This window comes from Sprattus sprattus, assembly GCF_963457725.1.
Source record: "Sprattus sprattus genome assembly, chromosome: 6".
NCBI classification, from domain to species: domain Eukaryota; kingdom Metazoa; phylum Chordata; class Actinopteri; order Clupeiformes; family Clupeidae; genus Sprattus; species Sprattus sprattus.
The window spans coordinates 23,987,133-24,002,036 of NC_137925.1; the positions used below are offsets into that span (position 1 = coordinate 23,987,133).

Here is a 14,904-nt window from a genome sequence, read left to right on the forward strand (position 1 = left end):
CCTGTGGTCTCCCAGGCCTCTCACTCTGACATAACCAAAGCCCCTTCTGCCGATTTGACATTTATAAAAGTACAGCTCACATTTTGTGGAAATATTTTTTCAAACTGTTCTAAAAGCTGTTAGTGGTCAGACCCTCTATTGAGCCCTGTTTAAATCAGCAGCCCTTAGGATACAGTTGCAGGTGTGGGGTCAAATAACATGCTTTAACATGGCAGGGTAGGATTGTGTGGTTACAGTGTTTTGTTGTGCTGTTGTGTGAATGTAATCTCATGATGTTGACCCTTGCACCAGGGGGTCGTGGCGAAGACTCCAGTGTTATCATCACACTCCCAGAATGCTCTGATTTCAGTGATATTCCTGAGGAGGCTCTGGCTAAAGTCCTCACGTACCTTACCTTCATTCCAAGGTGTGTGTGTTTGTATATACGTATGTGTGTGTACTTCTTTCTTTATAAAAACGTCCTTGTGCCCTTGCATCACACCCTTATAATCATATTCATGAATATATATATATTCAGTAGAGACAAAAAAATATACTTTGAAACTTTGATTTCACCCATCAGCCTACTCCATACAACATCCACTTGGATATGTATTTGGTGTAGGAGAATGTGAGCTTTTATTATTTTTAACTCATAAATCTTTAATTTCATAATAGAGCACGGCAACCTGGAGTTAAATTTATCATCGTATTAGATCGAAGATTGGATACATGGGGCTCCATCAAAACAGCACTTGCGAGGATTGCGGTGAGAGAAATGATATTTCTTCTTGATATTTGAAAATCCGATTTTGTTTTAGTTAATGGAGACTTTATACACAACAACTGGACTGTTGGGAAGTAGCTGGGAGAGAAATGCAAGTAAACATGTGTGGTTGCTGTAAAGGGGTCGATTTTTGTTGCTGTCCAAGGTTCTGAACTTTTTGCGTTGGCGTTAAGGAAGTAAATTGTGGAGTACGTGCAGCTGTAGGTGTTTGTCCCATCAGTATTGTAATTCAACTTTCCATAGTAATTCGTGATATATTTTATCGGGTATGCTTTATGTAGTCTCAGTCATGTGCTGTTCCCGCTGCATAGCCTATGAGATAACTGCATATTGATGGCAAAAAAAGCACGTGTTCGCGGCAGTTATCGCAGCAGCACTTACGTGGACGTTTTACATGATGACGCTTTTGGGGAAGAGAGGGAGAGCGAGAGGGAAGAATGCAGACGCTGCTGCCACCCTAGTGTGGCAGCGGCATTGACGCTGCGGAGCTCCGTCCCATTACCGTCCACTGCCGCGGGCACCAGCTGTCAGGACAAGATGGGCGAGGTTCAGACTCCTCTTCGTCCACTGAAGAGTTCTCCCTCTATGAACGAACAAGATCTCTGCCGAGGCATGCCCAGATTACGGAGGGCCGCGGTAATAGTCTCTCTATCTCTCTCTTTGTACAGTCCAAAGAGTTGCTCAGAAGTTTAGAGAGGTGGAGAGGTAGCTACAATGCGGCAACGAGCATTAGCGCGGGATGCTGCGGCGCGGAATAGGAATTTTAGCTTAGTCATGCCATTGATGCAAGTGGACGTGACCGTTCGAGTGTTGGTGTATTAAATGCGCTGTAATAAAATCCTTCAGCGTTACTGTTAAGAATGTCTGCAGGAGGGATGTTTTGTCAATAACAGTTGAAACAAACGTCAGTGTCGGTGTTCCCTCGAGGACACATGAATGTCAAGTGGGTTTTTGAGTGGTCACTCTGCCAGCACTAACGTTCTACGAACTTCGTTGGTCATGTCAGTCAGCACATACCAGTCATACCCAATCCTGTTCGTTAAAGATAAAATTATAATCGGAAGCTCCCGCGAAATTAGCCACGACAACGGCGCTGACGTCATGTGCGTTGCATGAATTCTGTCTGTTTTATCCAAAGTTTCTCATTCAAAGAACACATAAGACTAAAGAGAGTTTATAGTCCTAAATGAAAAATGTGTACTTCTGTGGGTCTAGCGTATACAATAAATCAAGCCCGGCTCCAGACCAAATGTGCACGATTTCTTGAGACTGCAGAGTCAGCACACCTGCGCTGAACTGTGCGTTGCATAAGAGTGATTGCAGTGACGCTGCTCTTTAATGACGTGTTGTAAAGGCTTCAGTGGGAGTTGAATAGGGTAGCTGTAGCTTTGTGTCAGGCTGACTTTAGGATGAGCAGTAATAAGCCTCAGCATGATGGCCAGATCATCTTGAGTGACACTGTGGTCGGTCTACAGCCTGATTTGTTGATGGATCTGTCAGCTGAGCAGCAGGGTGCTCAGTCATCATGCCATGCCAACATGTTGTTTTTGTTGGTGTTTTGGAAAGATGGCAATGGAGGATGGCTTTATGTGGGTCCTTGTAAGATGTCCTTGTCCCTCAGTGGCTTCCAGAGACACAAAGAACGCTGGAGGCAATGCTAATGTTGCCTAGATTTGACATATGTATGCTGGGGTGTTTTTTTTGCACTCAAACTCTGGACAGCAACAAATCTGGCAGCATTATTGAACTTCTAGATAATCAGATTCTTCTCATCTGTCTTCTCAGATGACACTTTAAATCAAATGGATAAACATTTTTCCCCCCTCTCTCTTTCCATCTCTTTCTCACTCTTTTTCTGTCTCCCACACTCTCAGGCCTCCTTTCCTGGGAACCTGCACCTCGTCCTAGTCCTGAGACCCACCAGCTTCTTCCAGCGCACAGTGACAGACCTCGGCTTCCGCTTCAGCCAAGAGGACTTCATGCTCAAAATGCCTGTAAGGCTCTGTATACCCAAAAGCACAAGTTGCATAGCTTCATCTGACCACAACGCTACAGTATGATCATTAACCTGATCATATGACCATGCTTACAGCTGTGCCAGCTCTATCATATGCATTTACTTCCTGTCATACTTTTAGTCTTGGTAAGTCAAGATTGTCAAATATGTGTGTGTGTGTGGGGGGGGTTGAACATATGGTGTGTGTATGTGATGTGTCTCTGCATGCGTTTGCTTTGTGTTTCTTTGCGTGACTGCATGCTTAATACCATCTCCCTCCCCCCCAGGTGGTGATGCTCAGCTCGGTCACAGACCTGCTGCGCTACATCAGTGAGAACCAGCTGACCTCTGAGTTTGGGGGAACCCTGGACTACTGCCACAGTGACTGGATTGTCCTGCGAACGGTGTGGCCCTGCACATGCTAGTTGTCATAAAATCACAACAAAAGTCATACAGTCAACACTCTGATTTCACGCTCACTTAGCCCCATATGCTACATGCACACAATGAATGCCTATGATAGTCATAGTCTGCTGGCGTATCAGTGCTGGTCAACGTAACACAGGAGTGTGGGTGTGTGTGTACCACACATGGCAGAAGGCGACACACATTCTTTGCCTCTTTCAGTTTGGCATCATTGTGATGCAGCTCCATGTTGTGGTCGTAACACAAATGACAGTGCACAGCAGATCCCCATTTCAAAGCTGTTTCTTTTACATCCCCATGCTCTGCACTCCGTGCTCTTCTTACACACACACACACACACACACACACACACACACACACACACACACATTCCTGGCTTACTCTGGATAACAGACACATGTGGATAAAGTTATTGGCAGGGCTGTCTGGAAGCATCACCCTATTTTCTGAAGTGTGTGTGTGTGTGTGTGTGTGTGTGTGTGTGTGTGTGTGTGTGTGTGTGTGTGTGTGTGTGTGTGTGTGTGTGTGTGTGTGTGTGTGTGTGTGTGTGTGTGTGTGTGTGTGTGTGTGTGTGTGTGTGTGTGTGTGTGTGTGTGTGTGTGTGTGTGTGTGTGTGTAGGCCATAGAGAGCTTTGCTGTGATGGTGAAGGACATTGCTCAGATGCTGCAGGCGTTTGGCACAGAGTTGGCTGAGACAGAGCTACCAGAGGAGGGCAACGCCATTGAGTTCCTGCTGCTGACACACACGGAAAAATACAGAAGACTCAAAGTATTTACCCATTCTTATTTGTATTATCAGATTGTAATGACACACTTTCCTAATCACCGCAGGCATGAAGTTAATTTATACTGCATATCGGTGTTCAGTATTCAGTACATGTTCACAACACACAGTATATGGACACTGAATATAAGGTGTTCAGTATTCAGTATATGTTCACAGCATACACTGTATGGACACTGAATATTAGAGTCTTAATCAGAAAGTATAGGAAAGGGCATATTTCCATCTGAATTGGCACCAGTGGTAGAATACATTATTTGCACTGATGTGACACTGATTGTGACTTTCTTTGAAGGATGCAATCAGGTCGGTGATGAGGGAGGGTAGACACCTGCTGTCCAGTCTGGAGGCGTTTGGGAAGGAGGAAGGCTCACTGGTGCACTGGGATATCCCTCAGGACTGGGAGACAGTGCAGAGGTACTTCTTCAAACCTACTCACACACAGTTCTGCCATTCATTTGCACGTATTTGCTGTGTTCAAAATTCACAGCTCCTGTATATAGCCATTCCTCCTTGTATATACTTTCTTAGACCGTTGCACTGTTGTGTTGTAGTCAAATTCCTTGTTTTTGCAAACTTACTTGGCCAATAAAGCTGTTTTTGATTCTGTTTTGATTCTGATTCTGGTATGTGCTGAAGGCCAAGGCACTGGTGAGTCTAAATTGGAGTCATGTTTACTCCCACCAGGCTGCTGGCTCAGCTCAGGGACATGGAGTTGGCCTTCGACGGCTTCTTCGACAAGCACCACCTGAAGCTGCAGCAGTACCTACAGCTGCTGAGATACGAGGCCAGCTTCCAGGAGGTGCCCACCATTAGAAGAAAACCCATCCCCTTTCCTGAAGAACATAAACTTCCATGTTCACAAAACACGCAGACATACACACACATACACAAATGGTGCCTTCTTGTTCTGTACCCTGAAAGCAGAACATAACTAGCATTGAAAGCTCTCATATAGCATAATCTAATGGCACACATTAACATAGTTAATGGATATCCATTGAGTGATAGCATTCATAAGCTACTTAACCATTAACCCCCATTTAATCATGTATAAGGAAAGAAAGTGTCCCCACATAGACTTGAGTACTCAATCCCCATTAGCTGGATATTCTCTCTCTTCATCTCCCCCTCCCCCTGCACAGACTGAGCGTTCACTGGAGAAGCTCTCCGCTCAGGAGAAGGCTGTAAGCAGCACAGGAGACACCCTGGCCCAGACAGAGCAGGCCATCGGAGACCTGGAGAGTCTCGAAACCAAAGCACCGGTCAGTCCTTTGAGATTGCACACATACAAAGACCTAAACATACCAAAGGGTTTGAAGCTATGTTTTATCATTTCTCATGAATATTATAAAGCTTGTTCTGCTGAAATCAGAGTTGAAAGATGTCCTCTGAGCCACATGGTGTTAAGGATTAGTCCTAATCTATCCCACCTGGGTCTGATATCCAGATGAATTAGCTTCTGGATGGAATGATAAACTGATTCATGGCTGTTATATTGGGGCTGTATCTATACTCAGCAGTGATGAAGCTCTCCAGGAGCATGGCTGGCCTCCCCAGATATATAATGTTCTCCATTTGTTCTATTTGTGTTTGTACAACGCTGATAAGCCTGCTAAAAGACAGTGTGTGTGTGTGTGTGTGTGTGTGTGTGTGTGTATGTGCACATGTGTGTCTGTGTGTGTTTGCGTTTGTGCATGTGTGCGTGTGTTTGTGCATATATGTATGTATGTGTGTGTGTGTGTGTGTGTGTGTGTGTGTGTGTGTGTGTGTGTGTGTGTGTGTGTGTGTGTGTGTCTTGTTGTGTGTGTATTTTTGCATGTGTCTGCATGCCTGCGTGCGTGTCTGCGTGCGTGTGTGCGTGAGTGTGTATGTGTGTGCATGTGTGTTTTTATGGAAATGGCCTGATGTTGGTCCTGGCAGGAGGAGATGGGCAAAGCTCAGCTGCTCATTCTGCACGGACACCAGCTGGCTGCCAACCACCATTACGCCATGGCCCTGATCATGCAGCGCTGCAACGAGCTGCGGCACCGCTGCGACACGCTGGACGCCGCGCTCAGGGCCAAGAGGGACACGCTCACACAGATTCAGACCCTACTGCAGAGATTAGAGCAGGTAACAGACCAAAACATGCACACATCACACACACACACACACACACACACAGACACACGCAACACATGCAACACATGCAACACATGCAACACATGCAACAGACACACAGACACACAGACACACAGACACACAACATGATTTTTTGATTTAACATATTCTCTTTCCTTCTTTGAAAGTGCATGGCCTTATAGTGTTTGATGTAAATGGATTTGATTACACCAATTGTTATTTGTTTGTCATATTTTACTTGTTCCTTGCCTGTGTGTGTGTGTGTGTGTGTGTGTGTGTGTGTGTGTGTGTGTGTGTGTGTGTGTGTGTGTGTGTGTGTGTGTGTGTGTGTGTGTGTGTGTGTGTGTGTGTGTGTGTGTGCCCTATCCTGTAGGCCCAGCGCTGGTGTGATGATGGAGCATATCTGCTAGCGAATCAGCAGGTGGATAGGTTCCAGTCTAAGGAGGGGGCTCAAGCTGCACTCCGAGATATCGAGAACTTCCAGGAGGGGGCGCCAGCGCTCCTCACTACTGGCTCAGATGTTCTCTATATGGAATATGAGGCTGTGCTAACCCCAGCACTTCAGGTACTAACTGATCTGAAATCAGTTTCAGTGGTGAAAATGGTGATGGTGATAGTAGGGTGAGGAAGCTTTTCTTCAGTCAGCCTGTATATGCACCAGTGCAGTGGCAAGATTTAATGTGTTTGACATCTGCTCCAATTCACTTCACTTAATCTTATCAGCATGGTGCTTGATTATACCTGTCAGGCTGATTAAATCAGTCATCGAGGGTTATAATTGAGAAACACCACAAAGACATTCTTAAGTTATTTACAGCAGCCTCATTAATGCCTGTCAGAAATGTTTAAGTCAACTGCATAGTAAGTAACCCCTGATCTTTATGATGTTCTCAATCACTAAGAATAAGCATTTGTTCTGCAAATATCTGCCCTTATTAACAGTGATTATTATACGGCTCTTCAGAATGTTCCAAAAAGTACCGTTGATTTGAATGGGCCATCCCAACGTTCTACCCTACATTATTTCCTGCTAACAGACCGCTGCGAAAAGATAATGACCGCTGTCATTGGCAACGGGTTTTGTGCTTCTAATTCACCTCTTTCATATCATTCCGCAAGAAGTCCGGTCATTTTAACGTAACAGACTCATGGTAATTTGAAGTCAGCAAGTAATGGGTTGCTACGCAACACCTGAAACTTCAAAGTTCTATTTGCTTGAAGAACTATTTATTTCTAAACGGGACTCATGAAACGGCAACTAAATCATTAAAAACAGGTATGTTGGAGGAATGGCTTCTATCGTTTTTAGCAAGTAACCGTATAATAAGCGGGATAATGTATTGTCCGTCGGTCATCACTCCATCACTCCATCTTAGCATCCATCATCCCATCACTCCATCACTCCATCACCCCATCACTTCATCTTAGCATTCATCACCCCATCACTTCATCTTAGCATCCATCAACCAACTAACACTCTTATATTCTCCTCCATCTATTTAAGAGAATTGTTATGAAAAGGGTGATGAGAGGGTAGAAAATATGCGCGCGTCGGGGTGTTGTTTGCCCCGTCGGGATTTATTTTTTGGATAATGACCTCCGGACAATACATTATCCCTTACGTATTTTCCACCCTCTCATCACCCTTCTCATAACAATTCTCTTAAAAGGATGGAGGAGAATATAAGAGTGATAGTTTGTTGATGGATGCTAAGATGAAGTGATGGGGTGATGGAGTGATGGGTGATGGATGATAAGATGGAGTGAGGGAGTGATGGGTGATGAGTGATGAGTGATGAGTGATGGGGTGATGGATGCTAAGATGGAGTGATGGGGTGAGGGAGTGATGGATGATGGAGTGACGGAGTGATGGTCTGATGGATTCTAAGATGGAGTGATGGTGTGATGGATTCTAAGATGGAGTGATGGGGTGATGGATTCTAAGATGGAGTGAGGGTCTGATGGATTTTAAGATGGAGTGATGGTGTGATGGATTCTAAGATGGAGTGATGGTGTGATGGATTCTAAGATGGAGTGATGGGGTGATGGATTCTAAGATGGAGTGATGGTGTGCTGTTCCCTCCTGTGTAGACCCACATAGGGAGGACCTTTGAGAAGCACACGGCCGTGCAGGGGATGATTGACAGCCGGCTGGCCTGCCTGAGGAAGCTGGCCGACAAGCACGTCCGCCCCATCCAGCTGGTGGCCCCCCGGCCAGAGCACCAGCCCCGCTCCAAATCACCTATCTTCTCCCCCAAACACGGTAGAAAAAGCCTGAGAGCACACACACACACACACACACACACACACACACACACACACACACACACACACACACACACACACACACACACACACACACACACACACACACACACACACACACACACACACACACACACACACACACACACACACACACACACACACACACACACACACACACACACACACACACACACACACACACACACACACACACACACACACACACACACACACACACACACACACACACACACACACACACACACACACACACACACACACACACACACACACACACACACACACACACACACACACACATATACATACATACATACATACATACATACATACATACATACATACATACATACATACATACATACATACATCACACACACACACACACACCAAAATCACACATGTACACACACACCACACAGACAAACACACATGTAGATGTACAAACAGAAGCACAGAAATTCAGCAAGCGTAAACATGTGCAGCACAACAGGCAAAACCCACAGCCATGCAACCCCAGAATCACACCAAAACACATGAACACTGTATACGCGCTCACCGGCTCTCATGTCCTGGCCTCTTTCATGCATGAATAACATGCTTTCTCACATACACAGAGGCAGGGAGATGCAACCATGTATCTCAAGGATCACAGTTCTTGAATGGCAGCTCCCTCAAACGCCTCCTTTTGAAGTTTGGAGATCATACAAAAAAGGAATTTGGTGTTTCACTTTTATGTTAAGCCTGTCATGAAGATGTTTACTATATATGGCAGTGACTGATGGTGACAGCTTCTCTATGCTTCCAATACCTCCAGTTCTTACCATGGCTTTCAATTTAATCTGTGTGTGTGTGTGTGTGTGTGTGTCTGTGTGTGTGTGTGTGTGTGTGTGTGTGTGTGTGTCTGTGTGTGTGTGTGTGTGTCTGTGTGTGTGTGTGTGTTAGTGCCAGTGTGTTTGTGTCTGTGAGTTTGCTTGTGTGTTTGTGTGATTGTGTGTCTGCTTTTGTATGTGGATATGTGTGCATCTCTGTGTGTTAACTTGTGTGTGTGTGTGTGTGTGTGTGTGTGTGTGTGTGTGTGTGTGTGTGTGTGTATGTGTGTGTATGTGCGCGTGTGTATGTGCGCGATACATTACTAGCTGTCACTAACACAAACAACCTCAACCCCAGGCACAACCCCCCCTCAGTCGCCCCCTTAACACAGGTCCTTTAACGAAGTCATCAGCACCGGCCCCAAGTAAAGGCCCCTGACACCTAACAAGCTTGTTACCATGGCGAGGACCCCCTCATCTCTCCATTCACATGCGTCCTAGCAACCAAAAGTGAACCTTTTACCTTTTCTCCTCCGTCTCACCCTTTCCACTAATCAATGGCTGGGGATCTCCGAGCCTCCCCGGGGAAGGGAGAGCATGGCTTCACCGTGTCGTTTCTCTGTTAGTGCCTAGCGCAGGGCCATATGGTGCTCCCATACATTAAAGCTCGCTTTGATCCGCCACCGCTGCTGTGAACCCCAGAACAAAGGGGAGCGTATAGCTCCCAATTAAAGCCTTGGCTGATGAGGGAGGGGTACCACCACCATTTATGTTCGTGGGTGAATTATTTTGCAGGATAACCGCCCCCCCACACACACACACACACACACGCACACGCACACACACACACACACACTACCACCCCCATCACCACCACCACTACTATCATCTTTTCTTTTAAAGGCAGGGGTAATGAGAAAAGCAGGGTGGGGGAGACGTTTTTGAGACCTCTGGCACAGTCTCCCTTCTTTGTTTTTTGTCTTGCCGCTCAGAAGCGAGGGAATGAAGTCCTTTAAGAGAGGGAGATGAAGAGAAACATGTTGGGTGTGATTAGAGTGATGGAGGAGATTGACACACTGTGATGTTCCGTGAATAGAGAGAGAAAGACAGAGGGAGAAAGGGAATCCTTGATGGGAGAGACAGAGAGGGAGAAGGAGAGGACACAATCAAAAGGAGGCTGCCAAGCAGATCCTGGCAGAGGATGACACAGTCGAAGGCAGGAACTCTGCATGTATTATCAGTGGAACACTCCTCAAAGCTGAGCTCCATCACTAACTGGAGAGGTCAACTACGGGTCACACCAAGGTCAAATTGAGGTCAGGTTGATGTAGGAGTAACATTTGTAGTATTTTCAAGGACATGAATCCATTATTGTCTGCCATCAACCGTGGTCCTTAGCTGTATTAAATCAAATGAAATTCCGAAGTCATTGTGGTGTTTAATATTCAGTGTCATACTCATAAGTGCTGTTGCTTTGTGTGTGCTCATTTTGAGACAGACTTGAAGTTCACCTTTGACCTCTCCCTGCCTGGGAAGAGGGGATCCAGGAAGAGCCCCAACTCTCGGAAGGTGATGTCTCCCCCTGACCTTGGTATTACTAGTAAAGTGTCATTTGGAAACGCTCATCTCTTTTGACTTACTGTATTGCAGTTTCAATGGGATCCCTCCTCTTATTCTGTTTGACTTCCGCTGTTGATGGCTGTCCGAATTTTTAATTGTTTATATTATTCTTAAGACTGTGTGCATCAATGGCTGTCAATAACAGTGACTCACTATTATGTAAATAACAATTTAAATATAAATAACAGTTACCCTCTGTTATGTCATTAACAGTCATTGGTATGTATTGAATTGTTGTTTTAGATCGAGGTGATGCATGATTACCACGAGAACCACCGTTGGCTGTCCTGCAGTGTTGATGGGGAGGACAGTCCAGATGTCCTGAAGCGGTGAGACAGCATTTGAATATCAGTTTCTACCGTCACATGTAGTCATAAAGCACAATGTATAGGTTTATTTACATATAAGTGTATTTTTGTCCTCTTATATCTCTCTATCCATGTATAGGAAGCAGCATATAGTAGCCAAGGGCATCACACAGAGAACAACAGTAAACACAATAAATATGAGTCTATATGCATCTATAATATCATGTCTATTGTTTGCGGTGCTGTACCATTATATGACACTAAACCATCCTATTTTTTTCTCAGTCCATGTGTAAAACCTGGATGCCCTTAGACATATTATCATTTGAATTCATTGGAAGACCTGAATAAGATGGCAGCCTAACCACTATTATCCAAAACTCAAAAGTCATGTCTGATGGATGGTTTCACCTTTTATTCCTGTCTCTGTGTGTGTGTGTGTGTGTGTGTGTGTGTGTGTGTGTGTGTGTGCGTGTGTGTGTGTGTGTGTGTGTGTGTGTGTTTGTTGGGACAGACACGTGATGCGGGAGCTAATCGAAACTGAGAGGGTGTATGTGGAGGAGCTGCTGTCGGTGCTGCTGGTGAGTAGCCTGACGATGTCATACTCATGATTCTAGTCAGAATATGAGTCTGATACCGGACCTTTGGGCTGTGATTATGGGGCGTGTTTCAACGAACCAGAAAAGAAAATGCCTATTCGCTGAATTGGATACCTAGAACCAATCAGAGCAACGTAGTAGCCTATTACCATCTGATAGATTAAACTTTTACCTGATCCCTAGGAAGGACGGCAAAAACATCTTTTCAATGACAAATGCCTTAATCGCGTTTCTCTGTTCCTCTTTCAAAATGAATGCGCTGTCAATGTCTGTTGAGATATGCCTGCTCACGTTAATTAATTAGCATTAAGGCTACAAGCTACAGTTTATTTCGATGGGTTTTTTGTGTACACGTTAGCAATGATATAACAATAATGGTCTAGAGAACTTTAGTTAAGACAAACAATACTCTGTAACATTCGTGTTGCACATGCACAACTAACCGAGTCAATGTAGACATTAAAAAGTCGTGTAGATAGCTTAATTCACATAAAATATTCCCCACTAAGCACCCGAGACGCGGCCATCTTGGTCGGAGTTCGAATCTACCGGTTAATTCAACTCAAGCGTTGGTATCTGTCCATCAACGTATAAAGCCCGCCCTGCCAATTTGATTGGTCCGGTTTGATCCTACCGATGAAACTCTCTCCCAATTAACCCAGAGCCAGACCAAATCTCCCTGACAAAATTTTTTGTGGGCGGGGTTTGGGCTGGTATCCAGGCTAGCTGGTGAGAGCTGCCTTCCGTGGGTCAAAGACTCGCTCCTCATTATATCTCAACATGGGCATGCTTTGCAAATGCCTACTGTAAAGAATGTCATACAAATTGTGATGATTATGATCATGACTTTATTGAGTGTTCATGATGGTGAGGAGGATGATGATAATGATTGTTTTTTTTTTAGTGTTCATGATGAGGATGAGGATGATTATTATGAATTTATTGAGTGTTCATGATGATGAGGATGACAATGATGATTATGAAGATGATAATTATTTTATTGAACGTTCATGAGGATGAGGATGATGATGCTGATGATTATTACTTTATTAAGTGTTCATAATGAGGATGATGATGATGATGATGATAATAATTTAATACAAATTTTATATTTAATATTGGTTTCTAAAGGGCTACCGGGCAGAGATGGACAACCCCTCCCTGTCCACACTCCTGCCCCCCAGCCTGCGCAACAAGAGGGACATCCTGTTTGGAAACATGCCAGAGCTCTACAACTTCCACAGCAGGTGGGGCCACTTTTCACATCAGTGTAATCCTACTCCCTAAAAAGGACATTGTGATCAAAATTGGATTGTTTATGAGATGTTGAAAGTGTGTTTTGTGGAGATTTCAGAATACTGTTTTTCTTTCTCACATACAGTATGCATTTAGCCACTTGTAAAAGCAAAAGATTTTTATAAACCTTATATATTGATAAATAAATATGGTATCATAATTGTATATTAATTTCATGGTGTACACCAGGCATCAAAATATCTTATTGCACACATTCAGAGTGCAGGGTGAGAGAATGTACAATGCACATTCTTCTTTCCTCTGCTGCCACCTCTATTTTAGTGGTTTTAACCAGCTGGAGCTGTAAATAGATCTTCCCTGAACGCTCATCGAATGATCTCTACCACTCAACGTGTCAAAAAGATGCATTTACCCTCAGATATAAAATAATGATCTCAGATGCCTCTAGCAGAAGGTGTGTTTTTAGTGAGTAAATAAACGTATGCTTTGTCCTTTGGGATGGTGTCCTTGGTGACCTAGATCACTAAATTGAAAGCTATTGCGTCAATTCTAGTGCTGTAATTACATTTAATGGCCTTATGTCAGTCCAATGGGTGTGCTGGTGATGGAACTGGAAATATTGCTATTCTGACTTTAGCCTGCTTATTATATTCTGTCACTGGGATGCTGCGGCGTGGCGTCTAGGACACACAGGGGGGGCACTAGAGCATGTTGGGAAGAGTGCGGGGGGTTTTCTGTGAGTCAGAGAGAATGGCGGCCCTTAACTCTGACCTTCTCACCACAGGGTTTTCCTGCAGGACCTGGAGAGCTGTCTGGAGACTCCTGAGGCAGTGGGAGCTGTCTTCTTGGAGCGGGTGAGGAACTAAAGCTGGAAGTGTGTGTGTGCCGGTGGTGTGCGTGCGCGTGTGTGCGTGTGATAGTAATACAGATTGGGGAAGTGTGTGTGTGTGTGTGTGTATGTGTGCAGGCATTTGTGTGCCTGTGTTTGTGAATGTTTTTTTACACTATGTATGTGTACGACTCTCCAAGTGATCTGTCTCACAAAAACATTCTCATCCGTCCAGAAAGAGAACTTCCAGGTGTATGAGCGCTACTGTCAGAACAAGCCTCGGTCAGAGTCGCTATGGAGACAGTACTCTGACTGTGCCTTCTTTCAGGTCTCCATTCAGTCTTTATCATTCACTTTCAGCTTATCCTCTGAGCATATCCACTCATTGCACATTAAGAGCTCGTGTACATATCTGCTTTTGGGTATTTAAACTCTTAAACTCTGCTCTGTTTTCTGGGTTGCTAGGAGTGCCAAAGAAAACTGGAGCACAAACTGGGGCTGGACTCATACCTGTTGAAACCGGTCCAGCGCCTTACCAAGTACCAACTCCTACTCAAGGTCAGGATTTAATGACGACAGTTACGCTACCACAGCACAGCACTGTCTCTCCCTGTAATTAGCCATCTATGGAATCTATATGCCTGCATTTCTTCCTCCCTCTTGGGCTGGCCACCCTTCTGATTCCCCTCTGTTAAAATGGGAAGAGGTTTTTTTTTCTTTCCATAAACCCTCACCATTGTTGACATAGGCCTTGATCTCTGACGTGCCTTAAGGCAATCTTCATTGTTAATGAAATTCAAATGATGATTATATAATAAATAATCTACTCCTCAGAATGTTTAGTTCATAAATGAACACATAGAAACCGCGGAGACAAAACCTAAATAGGAACTATTACCTCCACTCTTCGTATACTTTTCGGGTGTTTCTGAAGAAAAGCGAATAGTGCTGTTGAAGACTTCAGAGACAAAACCTCTGTTTTTGGTTGACATGCATTCAAACCAGCTAAAAAGGTTCAAAGGAACAGCATGACAGCCCTGTTCAGTCATCTTCAAGCAGTGATCTTCAAGCACATCACACGCAGACCTGCTGCT

The 14,904-nt window shown here is 44.6% G+C and overlaps 1 protein-coding gene across 1 annotated transcript in view; it reads left to right on the forward strand.

Annotated features, from left to right (window-relative positions):
* mcf2a (MCF.2 cell line derived transforming sequence a) overlaps positions 1 to 14,904 on the forward strand; it is a 28,831-nt gene that overhangs the window by 6,693 nt on the left and 7,234 nt on the right. The window contains exons 3-20 of the mRNA XM_080841106.1: positions 292 to 406; positions 658 to 748; positions 2,641 to 2,760; positions 3,050 to 3,166; positions 3,808 to 3,957; positions 4,268 to 4,389; positions 4,660 to 4,774; positions 5,118 to 5,237; positions 5,896 to 6,087; positions 6,470 to 6,661; positions 8,188 to 8,359; positions 10,696 to 10,766; positions 11,061 to 11,146; positions 11,640 to 11,706; positions 12,856 to 12,971; positions 13,766 to 13,835; positions 14,046 to 14,138; positions 14,276 to 14,368. Of these exons, the coding sequence (XP_080697232.1) occupies positions 292 to 406; positions 658 to 748; positions 2,641 to 2,760; positions 3,050 to 3,166; positions 3,808 to 3,957; positions 4,268 to 4,389; positions 4,660 to 4,774; positions 5,118 to 5,237; positions 5,896 to 6,087; positions 6,470 to 6,661; positions 8,188 to 8,359; positions 10,696 to 10,766; positions 11,061 to 11,146; positions 11,640 to 11,706; positions 12,856 to 12,971; positions 13,766 to 13,835; positions 14,046 to 14,138; positions 14,276 to 14,368 (2,102 nt within the window). The remainder of the gene's footprint in view (positions 1 to 291; positions 407 to 657; positions 749 to 2,640; positions 2,761 to 3,049; positions 3,167 to 3,807; positions 3,958 to 4,267; positions 4,390 to 4,659; positions 4,775 to 5,117; positions 5,238 to 5,895; positions 6,088 to 6,469; positions 6,662 to 8,187; positions 8,360 to 10,695; positions 10,767 to 11,060; positions 11,147 to 11,639; positions 11,707 to 12,855; positions 12,972 to 13,765; positions 13,836 to 14,045; positions 14,139 to 14,275; positions 14,369 to 14,904) is intronic.